At 39.8% G+C, this 18,314-nt stretch overlaps 1 protein-coding gene across 3 annotated transcripts in view; it reads left to right on the top strand.

The window, feature by feature from the left end:
- The window catches only part of LOC150088790 (phosphatidate cytidylyltransferase, mitochondrial), a 79,159-nt gene extending 63,685 nt beyond the window's left edge, over positions 1–15,474 (top strand). For all 3 annotated transcript variants that reach the window (XM_090370900.1, XM_090370902.1, XM_090370901.1), the window contains one exon: positions 15,380–15,474. In XM_090370900.1, coding sequence (XP_090227026.1) covers positions 15,380–15,438 — 59 coding nt within the window. In that variant the 3' untranslated portion in view covers positions 15,439–15,474. The remainder of the gene's footprint in view (positions 1–15,379) is intronic.
- The last annotated feature ends 2,840 nt before the right edge of the window (positions 15,475–18,314 follow it).

The raw sequence follows: 18,314 nt of genomic DNA on the forward strand, positions 1-18,314 counted from the left end.
CTTTTTACAAAATGGATTATAATTATACTTTATTGACGTAGGATATGCCATGTTTGGTTAACTGGAGATTTTTTTTTTTTTTTTTTTGGGCATCAGCTATTTTGTTCATTGTCACAGTTTGTATAGTTATTACATAAAAAAACTTCTAGTTTGTGTATTTCATCTGTACAAATGTGTTCACAGGCTAGGTTATATGTTGTGCTAACTGAAAACCATAATCCTTCCACCTATAATCAGCTAACTAGATTAAAGAGACCTTTAACAATTCCACCAGTCTTCTGCAGGATGTAAACTCAAACTTAAATGAACGATAACTTTCACACCAAACTCCAATGCTATATATAAGGCCTTGTGGTAATATATACACACAACTCCTCTAAATAAGTAAATCTCAGTTCTGGGAGGAGCTAGGTTATATGTTGTGCTAACTGAAAACCATAATCCTTCCACCTATAATCAGCTAACTAGATTAAAGAGACCTTTAACAATTCCACCAGTCTTCTGCAGGATGTAAACCCAAACTTAAATGAACGATAACTTTCACACCAAACTCCAATGCTATATATAAGGCCTTGTGGTAATATATACACACAACTCCTCTAAATAAGTAAATCTCAGTTCTGGGAGGAGATCAGTATCCTCTGTTTTTGTCTCCCTAATGGAGATCTGGTTGGTCCCTTCCTACAAAGAATATTATCTCTTTAAGGAATTAACCAGCTGGTTCCTATGTGGAAGAGTATTTACCATTCATGCAGATTAATTCAAGGCATATGGAAGGAAGTTGAGAGCACCTTTAAAAAGCCTCGCACATGACTCAAAGTTCTCATGGCTATAAGTAGTAGAAGTGTAACACATTTTCCAGATAAGAACATATCAAGAATCAGTTTTGAGCCAGAATCCATTTGTAAAGAGATTGTTGGCTTGCTGGTTTGAGTCAGTAACATCTGCATATTTACTTACAAAATATTTTTGATAATTTGTAAGATTTGGAGATGTCCACAATGACAAGAAGAATGCCAGCTTCAACGACATATGAGAATGCTGAAAAAATTTAGATCGTACGCTAAGACTGTCAGATGACCCAACTAATTGCAGAACAGTTAACAGTTACTCAAGACGTGAAGGACTCTGCAAGGCTTTTGGGGGGAAATTTCTATCAGCTTGGCCCACACTTGTAGGTAGAAGGAATTTGTTTTGTAGAGAAGGTATACACTTAAACAAAGGTGGTGCAAAAGTTTTTGCCAGTATTATTGAGGATACCTTAAACATTCAGGGAAACTGCTAGTTAGGGGGGGGGGATGTGGGTAATATTGGTCAAAGTAACTCTTGCACATACCTCAAGAGTTCTTATCTGTTTCCCCAACTGGACATATTATTTAGATGTTCTGGGGGCAGAAATATTTCAAGTGAGCCGGTAGCTAATGCCAGGGAAGAGAGCCTAAAAACTTCAAGGGGTGTGTTAGGGTTGTTAAATATACAAGAACAGTAAGTCTTGATTGTTTATATAGTAATGTTAGAAGTGTCGTCAATAAAATAAGCGAATTCGAACTGCTGGTTAAAACAAGTAACGCGGACATAATAGGGCTTACGGAAACGTGGTGCCACCTGGAAATAGGGGATGATGAGTTTCAGTACGGCTTGTATAATGTATTTAGGAAGGATAGGGTAGATAGAAGGGGTGGTGGAGCAATGCTTCTTATCAGAAGCAGCCTGTGTGTGATGATAGCTTTCCCGGATTCAGACGTTTCACATGCTAGTATAGAATCTGTATGGTGTGAGATAGTTGGAAACAAAGGCATAATGCGAGTAGCAGTAATCTACAGACCAGGTGATCGTGAAGATTATGTTGAAAGCCTCTACATGCAAATGGAATGGGCAAGTAAGCGTCAATGTCTTATTATGGGTGATTTCAATTTGCCTCTAATTGATTGGAGAAAGTGGGAAGGAAACTCAACATGGGGAACAAAATTTTTAAATCAACTAGATGACTGTTATTTGTATCAACATATCAGGGAAAGTACTAGAGAAAAGAATATCCTAGACCTCATCACCACCACCCATGAATCAGATGACACAACAGGGCCAACAGTAGAGGAACCAGTAGCAGGAAGTGATCACAGAGTTCTACAGTGGATGATGAAGAGAGAGAGAGAGAGAAAGGTAGCAGTAGTAAAAGGCAAAGGAATGGGTTATAATTTCAGAAAAGGAAATTACGATGCCTTAAAAGCATACCACAGTTCTCAATTGAACTGTGGTATGCTTTTAAAACATTAATCATAGACGCCTTGAATGCGTATTTGCCACGTTACTTGAGCAGAAAAAGGTGGCATGGAAAAGTTACAGAGCAATAAAAAGTACTGAAGCCTCTAACAGTTACAAGATGATCTGTAATAGAGCCACAGAAAAGGGTCGACAGGCAAAGGCAGTTTACGAGAAATTGCTAGCAAAGGGGGGGGGGGAATTCTTCACATATATGAATGCTAAGAAGAGCAGGACAAGATTGGACCTTTACATAAGGGAAAGGGGATAGTATTAAATACACCAGCTGCCATTGCAGATGAACTCGACAGTTATTTTGCATTGGTATTTACAAATGAAAAACCTTTTGTGGCAATTGGAAATTGTGCGAGCGAAGTTGAAAAATATGTAATTAATAATATTGAAATTTTGCAAGATTATTTAATAAAAAAACTTTCGAGCCTACAGGCCAGTAAGGCTTCTGGAGTTTATGGAATATATCCTATAATCTTAAGGGAGGCGGCAAGTGAGTGCATTGAACCATTGAGGCTAATTATGCGAGCATCACTAGACTCTGGGGAGATTTCGTTGGATTGGAAAAGTGCCAACGTATCTCCCATACATAAGGGTGGTTTTAAGAGTGAAGTAGGAAATTATTGACCTGTCGGTCTGACTTCAGTGGTAGGGAAAATCATGTTTAACAAATCTGGTTTGCTGTTTGGAAAGGGTCAATTATGAGCTGGATTTAGGGAATAATTTCAACATTGTTTATTTAGATTTCAGCAAAGCTTTTGACTAAGTCCCACATGAGCAGTTGCTTTATAAGCTGGGAAAATCCTTAGATGGATAGCAGGATGGCTTCAGGGCAGGAGGCAGAGGGTTGTGATCAATAGCTATTCCTCAGATTAGGTTGATGTAAGGAGTGGGGTTCCCTAAGGATCAGTATTAGGACCACTATTGTTTTTAATTTTCATAAACGACATTGATGAAGGGATAGAGGAAGTGATGTCTAAATTTGCAGATGACGTTAAAATTGGTAGAGTAGTTAATGATCACTGTCAAGCTGAAACTTCAGGAATGGTCAGAAAAATGGCAGCTATGCTTTAATCCAACAAAGTGTAAGGTATTACACCTGGGAAACAGTAATCCCAAAATAACTTATTCACTTGGTGGAAAAGGACTTGGGTGTTACGATACAGTCAAACATGAAATTCTCTGAGCATTGTAAACAGGTTGCAAGGAAGGCCCATGGTGTTCTATTGATGATCTATCGAACTTTTGCAAGTAGAGATAGGGACGTAATAATCCCATTATATAAGGCTTTTGTTAGACCACACTTGGAATACTGTGTTCAAGTATGGTGACCACACCTAAAGAAAGACATCGAGCTTCTTGAAAGGGTGCAAAGACAGGTAACTCGCCTGGTGAGATCGGCAAAAGGGTGTCCTTATGAAGAAAGACTTCGAATATGTGGGTTGTAGAGTTTGGAAACTAGACACCTTAGAGGAGATTTGATTGAGGTGTTTAAGGCTCTTAGAGGCATCAGTAAAATGAATGAGAACGAAATTTTCAAGATTATAAATGATGCTAGAACTAGGGGACATAAATTCAAGTTACGGGGGGGGATGTTTAGATTGGACTGCAGGAAGTTTTATTTTAGCCAGCAAATTATACATTACTGGAATAAGTTGCCTACATGAGTGGTAGAGGCTGACAGTTTGGGGAAATTCAAAGGTCATCTGGATAATACCTTTGGGTGAGGGAAACGCATAGGATGATATGTTTAATTTCCTTTTCTTTTATTAATTATTATTTTTTTTTTTTTATCATTGTTTTATTCGTCTTTTTTTTTTTTGGGCTGGTGCAGCATAAGCCATAGGCTTTCTTACACCATGCAGCCATTACTAATACATTAACAAAAAAACAGTATGAGAAAAGCGTGTGTGCAAATGGTTCGCAGTGAGAGGTGTTTTAACAGGAAACAAGAACAACATTGAAGTGCCTACCTTATTTGCCAGAATTAGTGCTGTGCGACTTTTTTGTGTGAACTTGACTTTCTGTTCCTGAAAATTAAAATCCACCTCAAAGAAAAACTATTTGAGGACTTAGCATTCATTAAAGGCCGTATCTTCCGAAGACTTCCCTGCTGTTTCAGATCCTTGAAATCATGAGTGGAGCACTGCATAAGCATGGCTGGAGCGTACTTTGAAGGGGATAAACATTGAAATTGTTGTATTTCTCATTTCTTTCTAGCTGCACCTTGTATGTTTACACTCAGTGACCACCTACTTAATATCACGCTGGGCCACCATTCGTCAGATTGTTAGCTTCTATTTGCCTGGGCAATGACTCCACTAGATGTCTGTAGGGATCTGTAGCCATGCTGCCTGCAAGGCTTTCCACAGTGTCAAAATAGATGACGGTTGCATGTCCCTATGGCTCACTTCCCACTCCAGAATATTCCACAGGTGTTTGCTTAATTCAATTGGATTAAGATCAGGCAAATTTGGAGGCCAGTTAAGATGGGTGATATCTTCACTGTGTTCCTTGAACTACTCTTGCATGGTGCATAAGTCTTGGAAGATCCTGTTTCTTTCAGGGGAAAAAATTAACATGGCAGGGTTCGCATGGTCTCGTAAGAGCTACTGGTAGACTTCCAGTGAAACATTGGTCCATATGCACCAGGAGTCCTAGTTCTTGCCAAGGAAACGTGCCCCATATTAAGCAAAGACTGCCACCTTCCTGGATAGTGAGCACTCAGCACAATGGGTCCATGGATTTGTGCTGCTTGTATCACACACAAAGGTGTTTGTTGGTGTGTTACACCAGGTATTTGAACTCATCCAACCAGCACGCTCATTCCCAGCCCTCCAGTGTCCAACCAGTGTTGTTGACACCATAGCATTTGCTGTCAACGATATCAGCAGTGAGGAGAGGGTGGGTCATATGCTGTGGATCCCTATATGTCTGAGTGTGTGACGCAGCATCATTTGGGATATTGTTCTTGCTTTTCCCATATTGTATTGTAATGTTAACTGTCACACAGTGAACTGCCAACATGGCACCCTTCGCTCACCATGAATGTCCACCTTGCGTAATTCTTTAGAGTTCTGTCAGAAGGAGGTGATTTTTACCTGTTTGACACCATTCTTTGTACATCTTAACCACAGTGGGCTGTGAGCAACTGACACCATGTGCATTTTCTGATACAGGAAGCACCTGACACACCAGCTTCCACAATCACTACTATAGCATACAAAGCTGTTTGGCTTTTCCTACTCTGAGCTATACAGCATAGTCCATTACAGGTGGGGTGGTCACAATTCAGCTATCCCTGAGTGTATAGTATATTGTTTGACTGAGTTTTATGAACTTCTCGATCCAAATCCCAGCAAATTTTTTCAGTTTTGGAGTGGTAAGCCCACAATCTTACTGATTTTTGGAATTCTCTAGAAATTCACGGTAGTCATTTTTATATTGTAAACATAAAAATGGCTACTATGAATTGTAAACACCGTTGATAGATAGCAGCATCCTTCTATAGAGTTTCAAGAGAATCTGTACATATATACGGATGTCATTTTTAAATGGCCTGAAAACTTTGAAAAAGTACAGTGGTGGACAAAAAAAGTAACATTTGTAGTGAAACATAAGATATTGTTTGATTACAGTCATTTTGTTTGTCGCAAAGCAAAGGTATTGCATCAGATAAAACTTCTATTACATCAGACTAATTTTTTTTATGGAACTACAAATACGAAAGGTTTTAACTTATACTACTTAGTACCGTACATGGGTTGGAGGTTGAGAAGACGAAAGAAGATATTTGTTGACATTGGACTTGAACTTCTGTAGATTGTAATTTTCAGGAAATACGTATGAAGGAAGGTTGCTCCAGAAAAAGGCAGTTGAATGAATAAATGAGGAAGATGAAAAGTTGGACAGTAAATGGATGTTGGCTGGTGGCGGCACGTGTTCGGACTGTTTTGAAAGAGAGAGCAGGAATTATAGAAGCCAATTCAGAAGAACAGTGCCCATGGAAGTACCTGCATAAAAGGCATGCAGCAGAGAGAGTGGAGAGATTCTGTTAGAAATGAGTCATTAATTAACCTAACTGCCCTCTTCTGAATGGAATCTAGAAGCCTGAGAGAGGTTTTGGGGGAACTGCCCCAGATGTGGGAACAATATTCCATGGTAGGGTAGATTTGAAATTTGTACAGAGTGAACTGTTTGGAAGAAAAGTAACGCTGAGAGCGAAAGAGAAAACCAAGTTTTTTAGATGCAGAGGAAGCAATATTTGTAATGTGCTTGTGCCAAGAGAGATTAGAAGGCAGGGTAATCCCCAGAAGAGATATATCATCATGCCTAGAAATCTGAGTGTCACCAAAGGTCCTTGAGGTTGTCACAAACATTCTCTCAGATATGCCGGACAAGCTGTACTTTGCTACCTAGGAGTCTAAATCGATAATGGAACTGATATTCGGGTGACATTCAAGTCAAGTGGACCCAATTTCGGCGAAGTCCGGATGGTCTATAACACTCAAATCCTCTGCTTGCACCTTCACAATGGTGGGACTGTTAGTAACCACTCAGGTGTGAACCAACATAAGCAGAGGTCGAGATGTGGCACCCACACCACGTGGAGGAATGCCTCCCCTCTGTGTTACCAGGCAGTACCACCATTTTGCTTATTGGAGGCTTGAAGTGGTGGAACCCATGTTTAATCTCCAGGGCTAAGTTCCATTCAACCCTTCCATCATGCAGTATGACATGACTTTTGAGGTTATGTTGAACATCATGGCGAGATCCAATCTTCCTTACATTTCGAGAGTACAGCTCGAAAACAGTGTTCACAGGCTAGCCGCTAGTTAGTACACTGGACCGAACCTATTGGTAACTCTTTAGGGGCTTCCAGATCAGCTAGTGTATAATCTTGCTACCTCTATTCTGCCAGATAGTGACTGGAGGGAGTCCCATGTGGGGAGGGGACCATTGTCGAGGTCACGTTATGTCAAGGATCTGGGTATATTCTTATCACGTGTACACCATATCCAAAAATTTCATTACTTCATACAGCATGTCCCCCCACTTTTTCTAACTATTGAATACACCATGAATTGTCAAACTAATAGAGTAAGCTTATCTACGAAAAGATCTAAACCTACCAAACAATTCCTAGTTCATTTCATTTCACAAATATACATGGTCTCAATTCTAACCTCAGCGATGTCAATTTCCACTTGCAGTCTGAAAACCCCATGTACTTTGTCTGACAGAATCTCAGTTATTGGTTGATTCAACTACTGCTCATTTCAGTTGCCCAAATTATTCACTGTATGATTCCTTTCGCCTCAAAGGTGGGACTTGTGTATATGTCCGTTCCAATATTCCCTGTCAGAGTCTTGGTAATTTGGAATCTTCTCTGGCTTAAAATCTCTCTACCTCATTGTGTCAAATTCATTTGTTGTCTCTACCATTCTCCCAACTCCACTAATCATTTGGAGCTCTTGGACTTCCTCTCTTTGCAACTTGACTTTCTCCAGTCTAACTTTCCTAACAGTGAGGTAATTTTCTTTTGTGATTTTAATGTTCACAACTCCAGCTGGCTTTGGTTTTCTAGTCACACCGTCTCAGCTGGTCGAGATGCTGAGGCTTTTGCAATTACTAATGACCTTGCACATATTGTTCATTTACCTACAAGAATACTGAACAATCCTAAACACACTTGATCTTTTTCTCACAAACAATCCTAAGTACACGGTCGAAGTGAGTGGTCCTTTAGGCACCTCAGATCACAACTTAGTGATTGTCTCTTCTCCAATAGAGCCTTTATCTCATGGCTATTCTCAACCTCATATTTTTTGGCATTACAACAATGCAAAATGGGATGAACTGCGAGATTTCTTTTCTTCTTTTCCTTGGTTGGATTACTGTTTCAAAACTTCTTATGTCAACGTTTGCTCCGATCATGTCAGTGAAATTATTCTTGTAGGAATGGAATCCTATATTCCACACTTCACTTTAAAATCTCGTCTTTTATCTAAAGCTTGGTTTTCCAATAAATGTGCTAAGGCTGTTCAAGAGAAGAATGTTGCATATCGTAATTGGCTTGTTTCCAGTTATTCAGTTTCATTTTCTGCCTACACCAATTGTAAAGCAGTTATTAATAATAAAAACTAGATTTTGAACAGGCTGAGTAGAAAACTTGCTTCTTGCCCTAATGGTAGCCAAGCATTCTGGTCTCTTGCCAAAGCTATTGGCCGCAACTTTTGCCCATCTCTGTAAAAACCAGATGGTTCTGTTGTCACTTCAGCCAAGGATAAACCTGACCTGCTATCATCCCATTTTTCTTCCAACTCATGTATTAATGATCTTGGTAAAACATCTACTACCATTCCCAACACACTCCATTCAGTGCCTTCTGTGGTCTTCTATCAAAAGGATGTCAGAAGGATTTTGACGAATCTTGATGCTAATAAAGCTCCAGGTCCTGATGGTATTTCCACACTTGTACTCAAAACCTGTGCTCCTGAACTTACACCTGTTCTTTGCCATCGTTTTTCACTTTCTTATTCCAAAGGTGTTTTTCCTTCTGCTTGGAAATTTGCTCATATCCAGGGGTTCCTAAAAAGGGTGACAAATCCCTCCCATCCGATTATCGTCCCATTGCAATTACTTCTACTTTTTCTAAAGTAATGGAAAAATCAATTAACCGCCAACTCTTAAACTACCTAGAAACCTTCTGTCTGATCAACAATCACCAGTATGAATTCCGTCAGTCTCGATCCACTGGTAATATCCTGGCTTATATTACCCATTTATGGGCAAATTGAATGGAAAAGTTCGGTGAAACAAGCAGTTGCTCTTGACACTGCAAAGGATGGTAGATGGCGCTCTGTCTTCTAACTTCTCCACTAATGCTGGTGTTCCCCAACATTCAGTTCTTTCCCCCACTTTTCCTCTTGTATATTAATGACCTTCTCCCATTGACCGGAAATACTATCCATAGTTTTGCTGATGATAGCAGATTGCATTCCACTTTTCAAAACCTTGCCCTGTTCAATCAGCTTCAGCTTCTCGAATATCTGCTACCAATTCCTTAAATGCCGATCTCCAGGTAATTCTCCAGTGGGGCAGAGACAACTTAGTTGATTTCAATCTTTCTAAAACTGAGTCTTGTCTTATATCTCGCAAAAAGGATTCTTCTTCTGTTCCTATGCTTATCTTTGGTGACACTCTGATTTTATCTGGCGCCTCCGTAGCCAGGTGGGCAGGAGCAGCAGTGCGTAGCACACGCTTCTTGATTAGACCGGGGTTCGAGCCCGTGACCACCAAATACGGAGGATGCGGAAAGGTCAGGGAATGACCACCGCATATCCCCGGAGCAATATGGCCTTAGTTGCTAATGCTCCTAAAATCCAAATAACAAACAAACAAACAAATCTGATTTTATCTCTTTTGGGATTACCCTGACTTCTAATCTCTCTTGGCACAAGCACATTACAAATATTGCTTCCTCTGCATCTAAAAAACTTGGTTTTCTCTTTCGCTCTCAGCGTTACTTTTCTTCCAAAGTTGTTCACTCTATCATGGAATATTGTTCCCACATCTGGGGCAGTGCCTCCCAATCAGGCTTCTAGATTCCATTCAGAAGAGGCAATTAAGTTAATTAATGACTCATCTCTAACAGAATCTCTCCACTCGCTGTCTGATAGATGTATTTTCTGCTGCATGCCTTTTCTACACACATTTCCATGGGCTCTGTTCTGCTGAATTGGTTTCTATAATTCCTGCTCTCTCTTTCAAAACAGTCCAAACACGTGCCGCCACCTGCAAACATCCATTTACTGTCCAACTTCAAACTCGTAGTACCAATTTTTCATCTTCCTCGTTTGTTCATTAAACTTCCGTTTTCTGGAACAACCTTCCTTCATACGTATTTCCTAAAAATTACAGTCTACAGAAGTTCAAGTCTAATGTCAACAAATATCTTCTTTCATCTTCTCAACCGTCAACCCAAGCACGGTACTTTAGTACTGTAGGTTCTATATTCACTCTTATATTACCCATATACTTCGTACCGTGTTTGGGGTTTTCAGAAAAAAAAAGTTAAGCATAGGAGGAGAAGAATCCTTTTTTGTGAGATATAAGAAAGGACTGAGTTTTAGAAGGATTGAAATCAACTAAGTTCTCTTTGCCCTACTGGAGAATTACCTGAAAATTAGTAGCAGATATTCGAGAAGTTGAAGCTGATTGAGCAGGGCGAGGTTTCTCAAACTGGAAAGTGGAATGCAATGTGCTATCATCAGCAAAACTATGGATAGGATTTCCGGTCAATGGAAGAAGGTCATTAATATACAAGAGGAAAAGAGTGGGGGGAAAGAACTGAACCTTAGGGGACACCAGCATTAGTGGAGATGTTAAAAGACAAAGATCTACCATCACCTGCAGTGAGCAGTCAGAGAGAAAACTGGATAACCAATTGCAAACCACAAGATGGAAGCTTGTTAAGAAGACCTTTATGCCAAATCGATCGAAAGCCTTTGTGATGTCAAGAGCAACTGCTTATGTTTCACCAAACCTTTCCATTCAATTTGTCCATAAATGGGTAACATAAGCCAAAATATCACCAGTGGATTGTCAGGAATCCATACTGACAATGATCAGACAGAAGTTTAAGAGTTGGCAGTTAATTGATTTCTCCATTACTTTAGTAATTGCATGGGAGGGATTTGTCATCCTTTTTAAGAACTAGCTGGATACGAGCAAATTTCCAAGCAGAAGGAAAAACACCTTTGGAATAAGAAAGTGAAAAACGATGGCAAAGCACAGGTTTAGAGAACAAGTGGAGAAATACGATCAGGAACTAGAGCTTTATTAGCATCAAGATTCATCAAAGTCCTTCTGACAGAAGACCACAGGAGGCATTCAATGGAGCATGCTGAGAATGGTGGGAGGTATTTTACCAAGATCATTAATACATTAATCATTAATGCTAGCAGGTCAGCTTTATCCTTGACTGAAGTGACAATGGAACCATGTGGTTTTGACAGAGATGGGCAAAAGTTGCAACCAATAGCTTTGGCAAGAGCCCAGAATGCTCGGCTACCATTAGGGCAACGAGTAAGTTTTCTACTCTTAGCCTGCTAAAAATCTAGTTTGGACTGATTAATAACTGCTTTACAACTGTTGCGAGCTCTTGTGTAGGCAGAAAATAAAACTGAAGAATTGGAAACAAGCCCATTACGATATACATTCTTTTCTTGAACAGCCTTAGCACATTTATTGGAAAACCAAGGTTTAGGACGAGATTTTAAGGTAGAGTGTGGAATAAAGGATTCCATTCCTACAAGAATAATTTCACTGACACGAGATTTTAAGGTAGAGTGTGGAATAAAGATTCCATTCCTACAAGAATAATTTCACTGACACGATCAGAGCAAATGTTGACATCAGAGGTTTTGAAACAGTAATCTGACCAAGGAAAAGATGAAATCTCGCAGGTTATCCCATTTTGCATTCTTATAATGCCAAACAACACGAGGTTGGGAATGACGGTGAGATAAACGCTTCATTGGAGAAGATACAATCATCAAGTTGTAATCTGAGGTGCCTAAAGGACCACTCACTTCGACCGTGTACTTAGAAGGGTTGTTTTGAGAAAAAGATCAAGCATGTTAGCTGAATGGTTAGGATTGTCTGGTATTCTGGTAGGTAAATGAACAATCAGTGTGAGGTCATTAATAATTGCAAAAGTCTCAAGCATCTCAACCAGCTGGGTTGGTGTGACTAGAAAAAAATGAAGCCAGCTGGAGTTGCGAACATTAAAATCACCAAATAAAATTACCTCACTGTTAGGAAAGTTGAACTGGAGAAAGTCAAGTTGCAAAGAGAGAAAATCAAAGAGTTCCAAGTGATTAGTGGAATTGGGAGAATAGTAGAAACAACAGATGAATTTAACAGAATGAGGTAGAGAGATTTTAAGCCAGAAAGATCAAAAAGAGGAGATTCCAAATTACCAAGTATGACAGGGAATATCGGAATGGACATATGCATAAGTACCACCTTTGACGCGAAAGGAATCATACAGCAAATAATTTGGGCAACTGAGATGAGCAGTGGATGAACCAACTGATAACTGAGATTCTGTCAGAAAAAGTACATTGGGTTTGGCAGACTGTAAGTGGAAATGGACAGCATCGAGATCAGAACTGAGGCCATGTATATTTGTGAAATGAACTAGGAAGTATTTTGGAGGTTTAGATGTTTTTGCAGATGTTTTCTCTATTAGTTTGACAAGAAAAAGTGTGGGGGGGTCCATGCTGTATGAAGTTCTGAAATTTTTGGATATGGCATACACATGGTAAGAATATACCCAGATCCTTAACATAACTTGGCCTTGACAATGCGCCCCGCATATACACTACTCGGACTCCCTCCAGTCACAATATACAGAGTAGAGGCAGCAAGATTATACACTTGCTGATCCGGAAGACTCCTAGAGAGTTACCAATCGGTTTGGTCTGGTGTACTAACTAGTGGCTGGCCTTCGAACCCCATTTTAGAGCTGTACCCTAGAAATGTAAGGAGGTTTGGATCTCACCATGGTGTTCATCATAACCTCAAAAGACATTAATCATACTGCATGATGGGGGAAGGTTGACTGGAACTTTGCTCCGGAGACTAAACAATGGTTACACCACTTCAAGCCTCCAATAAGCAAATTGGTGGTATTACACTGGGCAGCGTTGGAAGGTTATACATGCTCATTAGTATTCTGTTTTGCAGAGGTGCAAGCATGGCTCCATACGTTCGGTTGACACCAAGAAAAAATAGTGTAGCTGTTGCTCTGTCCCAGGAAGGGCTTTCTACGCGTGCTATCACTGATAAAATAGGCTGTTACTAGTCAACAGTATCCAGGGTGCTGAAATTAAAGCATAAAACTGGTGATGTGAAGAGAAGACCTGGATTAGGCTGTGAGAGTGACTATGCCTTCCCAAGATCTATATTTTAAATGGCTATGCCTTTGTAATCTCCATGCTAGTGCTCCTGATCTAAAACTGGACTTTGAGATGGCCTCTGGTGTTGAAACAAGTGCACGAACTATCCAAAGGCGGCTTTTGAATGTGGTCTGCATGCCCATTGGCCCAAGAAGCCTTTGTTGACCCAACAAATGAGGAAGAAGCAACCTGATTGGGTTAAAACATGGAAAAAAGAGCAATGGGACACCGTCATCTTTTCTGATGGTGACCCATGCGAGCAATGGGTCACCGTCAGAAAAGATGACATTCAACCTGCATGGCTCAGATGGGAAGCGATATGTTAGAAGACGAAAATTGGAGGCAAATCTTGGCTGCATAACACTGTAAAGTTCCCTCCCAGTTAGATGGTCTGGGAATGCATATCAAGCAAAGGTGTGGGGCAAATTAATTTTATTAACGGAACGGTGGATGCAGAAACCTACACTGCTATCTTGGTTGTTATTTGGTTTTTAGGAGCATTAGCAACTAAGGCCATATTGCTCCAGGAATATGCGGTGGTCATTCCCTGACCTTTCTGCATCCTCCGTATTTGGTGGTGACGGGCTCGAACCCCGGTCTAATCAAGAAGCGTGTGCTACGCACTGCTGCTCCTTCTCACCTGGCTATGGAGGCGCCTGCTATCTTGGAGGAATGCCTGAAACCCGTTATTAGGGATCACCACCTTGCCACACAGCAAAACTGGTAAGTTTTATGCTATTTAGATTTAATGATGAGTTTGTCTTCTTGTCTCACAAGGCTTAAAACATACATACATACACCAATGTTTTCCCTCATTTTTCTATCTTAAGGTGCAGTCATACCTCAGAAATGGTGGCATTACAGTGTTGGACTGGCTCGGCAACAGTTGACATTTGAACCCTATTGAAAATTGCTGGTACGTAATGTTATCTAAAATTGCTCAGAAGAAGCCAACAAGTAAGATTCAGGTACAGGAGAGCATTGTAAGGGTGTGGTACCATGAAATTGGGCAACCGTATATCCAGAAGTTGATTAACTCTATGCCATATAGTTGCAAGGCGGTAATTGCAGCTTGAGCAGGAACAACAAAAGATTGAGGACTTATTTTGCTGATTTACAGTACATAATACTATTATGTTAACTTGTCATTTCAGTTTGTACACATAAATGCAATAAAATGTGTTTGGTTGTCATGATTTCTCATATTTCCATTAATTACGTATTTTACCCTTTGGGAAGATATTTATGGCAGTTAGGTATATTAGGTGGAGTCTTTTTATTGTACTTCATTTACAGAGATAGATATCCCATCTAACAAATGCATTTTGAACATTTCTGCAAAATTCACAAGTGGTGTAGTTTTTTGTCTGCCACTGTATATATTACAAGAACATTATTATTATCCATCATGACTGAAAAGCCAAGTAAATTCAAGGTTAAGCTATCTGCAAAAGGTAGTTTTTAAATATCAATATGGACATCAGCAGAATAAATCTACAGAAAATATCAACTCATTTTAACACTTCTCTATAAACTGGACATACACATGCAGCTGCCATATTCCTAAATGTAGCCAAAACTTTTGGTTCAGTGTAACGCAGATTGTCGTTAAAGAAACTGGAAAAAGGACTGGTTGACATGCACAATTCCTCCAATTTTAAAATCTATTTTCATGTTGCTACCTACTATAAACTGACACTTAAAGAAGAAATGGCAGCACTTACTGGAAGATTTGAAATGTACTTGAAACAACCTTGCAAAACACATATACATACCCCAGAAAAGGTTAATGTTCTTTGGGAGCAAATGTTTGCCTTGGAGCACAGTTGCCTTTGTATGCATGCACTGATAAATTTTTAATTTGAGATGGAAGCAGTGCAGCACTTAAAAGGGGAAATTCAGGTGTGTTCCTCTCCATAGGTAATTGACCCACATCAAGGAAGAGGATGACAAAGGTAAATACCCAAATGTCTCATGCTGTCAAGTAATTTTTTCTTATTCAATAAAAATTTTGATAGTATTTACAACTTCTCTACTTAACATAGCCATTTATGAAACATAATTACATTAGTTATCCAATAATAGATTGCTATTATGCTTAAAACTTTGGATTTATCATAATTTTTTTTTATTTCTTTTAGGACTTGGAAAATCTGTGAAGTATAGTGCAAAAAAAATAAGAAAAATGATACTTAGCTAAATTAAAAGATAACAGCATTAAATCATTAAAACAAACTGTAAAATAGCTCTCTTACACATTTGTACAATTTAAACAAAGAATAAAATCGTAGAAAATTAAATGAAATTGGGGCATCATTTAATCCCCCCCACACACAATATTTCACTGCATTTACACTGTTCGTAGCAGCTGTATTCTGCAGAAAGATATAAATTGTTGCGGAATACAATTGCTCTCATATACATTTTACAGGTTTATATTAAACATTATCAGCTTACTGAAGGCCATGAAAAGCATTACATTTTTGCACTAAGGTTTATAAAACAAAAGGACTAATAGTAAATAAAGTGGGTAATTTCCATCACATCTAATGGGGGAGCATGTTGCCTCATCCATGGTTGGTTGGTTTTTTTGTTTTTAATGGCGCATTGGCAGCTAAGGCCATAATGCGCCAAGTCAAATTTAAAATGCTACTAAACATTTTGGTAGCCAAGGCTACCACGTCAAGCAATTAATTATTATGTTAAAAAGGAATCCAGAAAAAGGAGTAAAAGCATAAAAAGTATAAAAACGTCGGACATATTGTCTCTGTCACCTATTATCTGACTGAGTGTAAATGGCTCAGTCAAATTATTAAAAGCAGTAAAACAAGCGTTGTGCTTCTATAAAAGTAGGACATTCTATAAAAAGATGACTGACGGTTAAATAACGTTACACATCTCGCACATAGGTGGGTCATCCGCCCTCAGCAAATAGGAATGTGTTAGATGACTGTGACCTATGCGGAGCCGAGCAAGAACAACTTCCTCTCTTCGGACCCTGCGTAGACTGCCATTGCGTAATTACAGGCTTAATGCAATGTAATTTATTTGTGGCCTGTCTGTGCCAAGAATCTTGCCATTGGGAAAGTAATTTAGAACGTATTATTTGCCTGTAGTCTGTATAGGGGACTGACAGGCAATGATTATCCAGGGAAATGGCTGATTTGGCAGCGGCATCAGTCGATTCATTCTTTTGCTGGATCCCAATGTGGTTTGGGTTCCAGCAAAAGTGAATATCGAATTCTAATTTCACGAGAGAAAAAAGAATCTGCCAGATCCTGGACAGGATCGGATGAGGGTTAAAACTCACCGAAGCCAGAGCCTGTAACACGCTCGATGAATCGCAATAAATCATATACCTTTGGTAGTCGCGATTTTTAATGTGATCTAGGGCTGTTTGTATTGCATGCAACTCTGCAGTATAAATGCTAGTTTCTTGTGGGATCTTATAGGATAATGTTTTGTGAGGGAACACAACAGCAGATCCCACATAACATTCTAACTTTGAGCCATCTGTATAGACTGGCAGAAAGTCAGAATACTGCTGTCTATGTGATGCAAAGAGTTGCTGGTAGACAGATGGCGGTGTAGTAGCCTTCTCCCAGATCTTAAGGGAGAAGTCACAAGTTGGAAAATAAGCATGCCAGGGTGGAAAGAATTGTGCCTTGGTGACTGGGCAACGTTGTCTACCGTCACGTTTAGCTCATTCAGCAGCCCTTGAATGTGAATACCAAAAGGTTTGTTGGCAGTCCGACGGGTGTTGCGCGGCTCAAAAACGGATGGCCATGTGGAATGATCGGGCAGGAATTTTAATTTGAAGGCGTACTGTAAGGACAACTGCTTACATCGAAGGGACAGAGATGGTTCGTTTTGCTTCAACGTAAAGGCTTTGGACAGGAGATGTGCGAAATGCTCCAGTGGCTGTCCGGATGACTTGATGGTGGATTGGATCTAACCACTGAAGTGCACTATCTCTAGCAGAACCATAAACCCGAGACCCATAGTCGAGTTTGGAACGGACAAGTGCTCAGTAAAGATGAAGAAGGGTAAAACGATCTGCACCCCATGAAGTTGACAAGAGGGCACGAAGGATGTTAAGCCCTTTGACACATCTTGTCCTCAGCTGACGAATATGTTGCAAAAATGTCAGCTTCTTGTCGAAAATAAGTCCAAGGAATTTGAATTCTGCTACAACTGGGATGTTATTTTGCCCAAGCCTTAATTCTGGGTCAGGATGAAGATTACGTTTGTGACAGAAGTGTACACAAACAGTCTTCTGTGATGAAAATCTGAACCCAATTAGCCAAAGATCAAGCTGTAAGATGATCAATGGTTTTCTGCAGTTGCCTTTCAATGACCCTCATATTGCATGAATGATAAAATATAGCAAAGTCAACATAGAGGGCATTGTTTACGGTGGGTGGAAGTTGTTCTGTGATAGTTTATTTTTATTGCGAAAAGCGTGACACTTAGAACGGATCCTTGTGGGACTCCCTCTTGCTGAGAGAAAACTCGAGAGAGGGTGGATCCTAAACGGACTTGAAATTGGCGATTCGAAAGAAAGGTTTTAATAAAAAGAGGAAGGTTACCTCTAAGGCCAAAGTTATGGAGGTCTTTTAAAATTCCAAATCGCCAGGCTGTGTCGTACGCTTTTTCAATATCAAAGAAAACTGCTACCAAATGCTCGGATTTAATAAAAGCATCACGAATGGATGTTTCCAATCAGATTAAATGGTCCAGAGTGGATCTATTTCTTCGGAAGCTGCACTGTGTCCTGGAAAGCAGACCGTTTGTTTCTAAATACCATACAAGTCGTGCATTAACCATTCTTTCCAGGACTTTGCACAAACAGCTTGCCAGAGCAATAGGACGATAGTTACTTGGATTGCTAGGATCTTTTCCTGGTTTTGGGAAAGCAAGGATGATAGCCCTTTGCCAGGAATCCGGAAATTGTTTGTGAATAAAAATTCTGTTAAACAGAATTAAAAGGTGATCCTTAGATTGTGGTGAAAGGTGTTTTAACATTTCGTAGTGGATGTCATCGGGGCCCCACAGCACTTGCATGCGTGAGAAAGA

The sequence above is a fragment of the Mastigoproctus giganteus genome, chromosome 3 (assembly GCF_048544385.1).
Source record: "Mastigoproctus giganteus isolate SK-2022 chromosome 3, ASM4854438v1, whole genome shotgun sequence".
NCBI classification, from domain to species: domain Eukaryota; kingdom Metazoa; phylum Arthropoda; class Arachnida; order Uropygi; family Thelyphonidae; genus Mastigoproctus; species Mastigoproctus giganteus.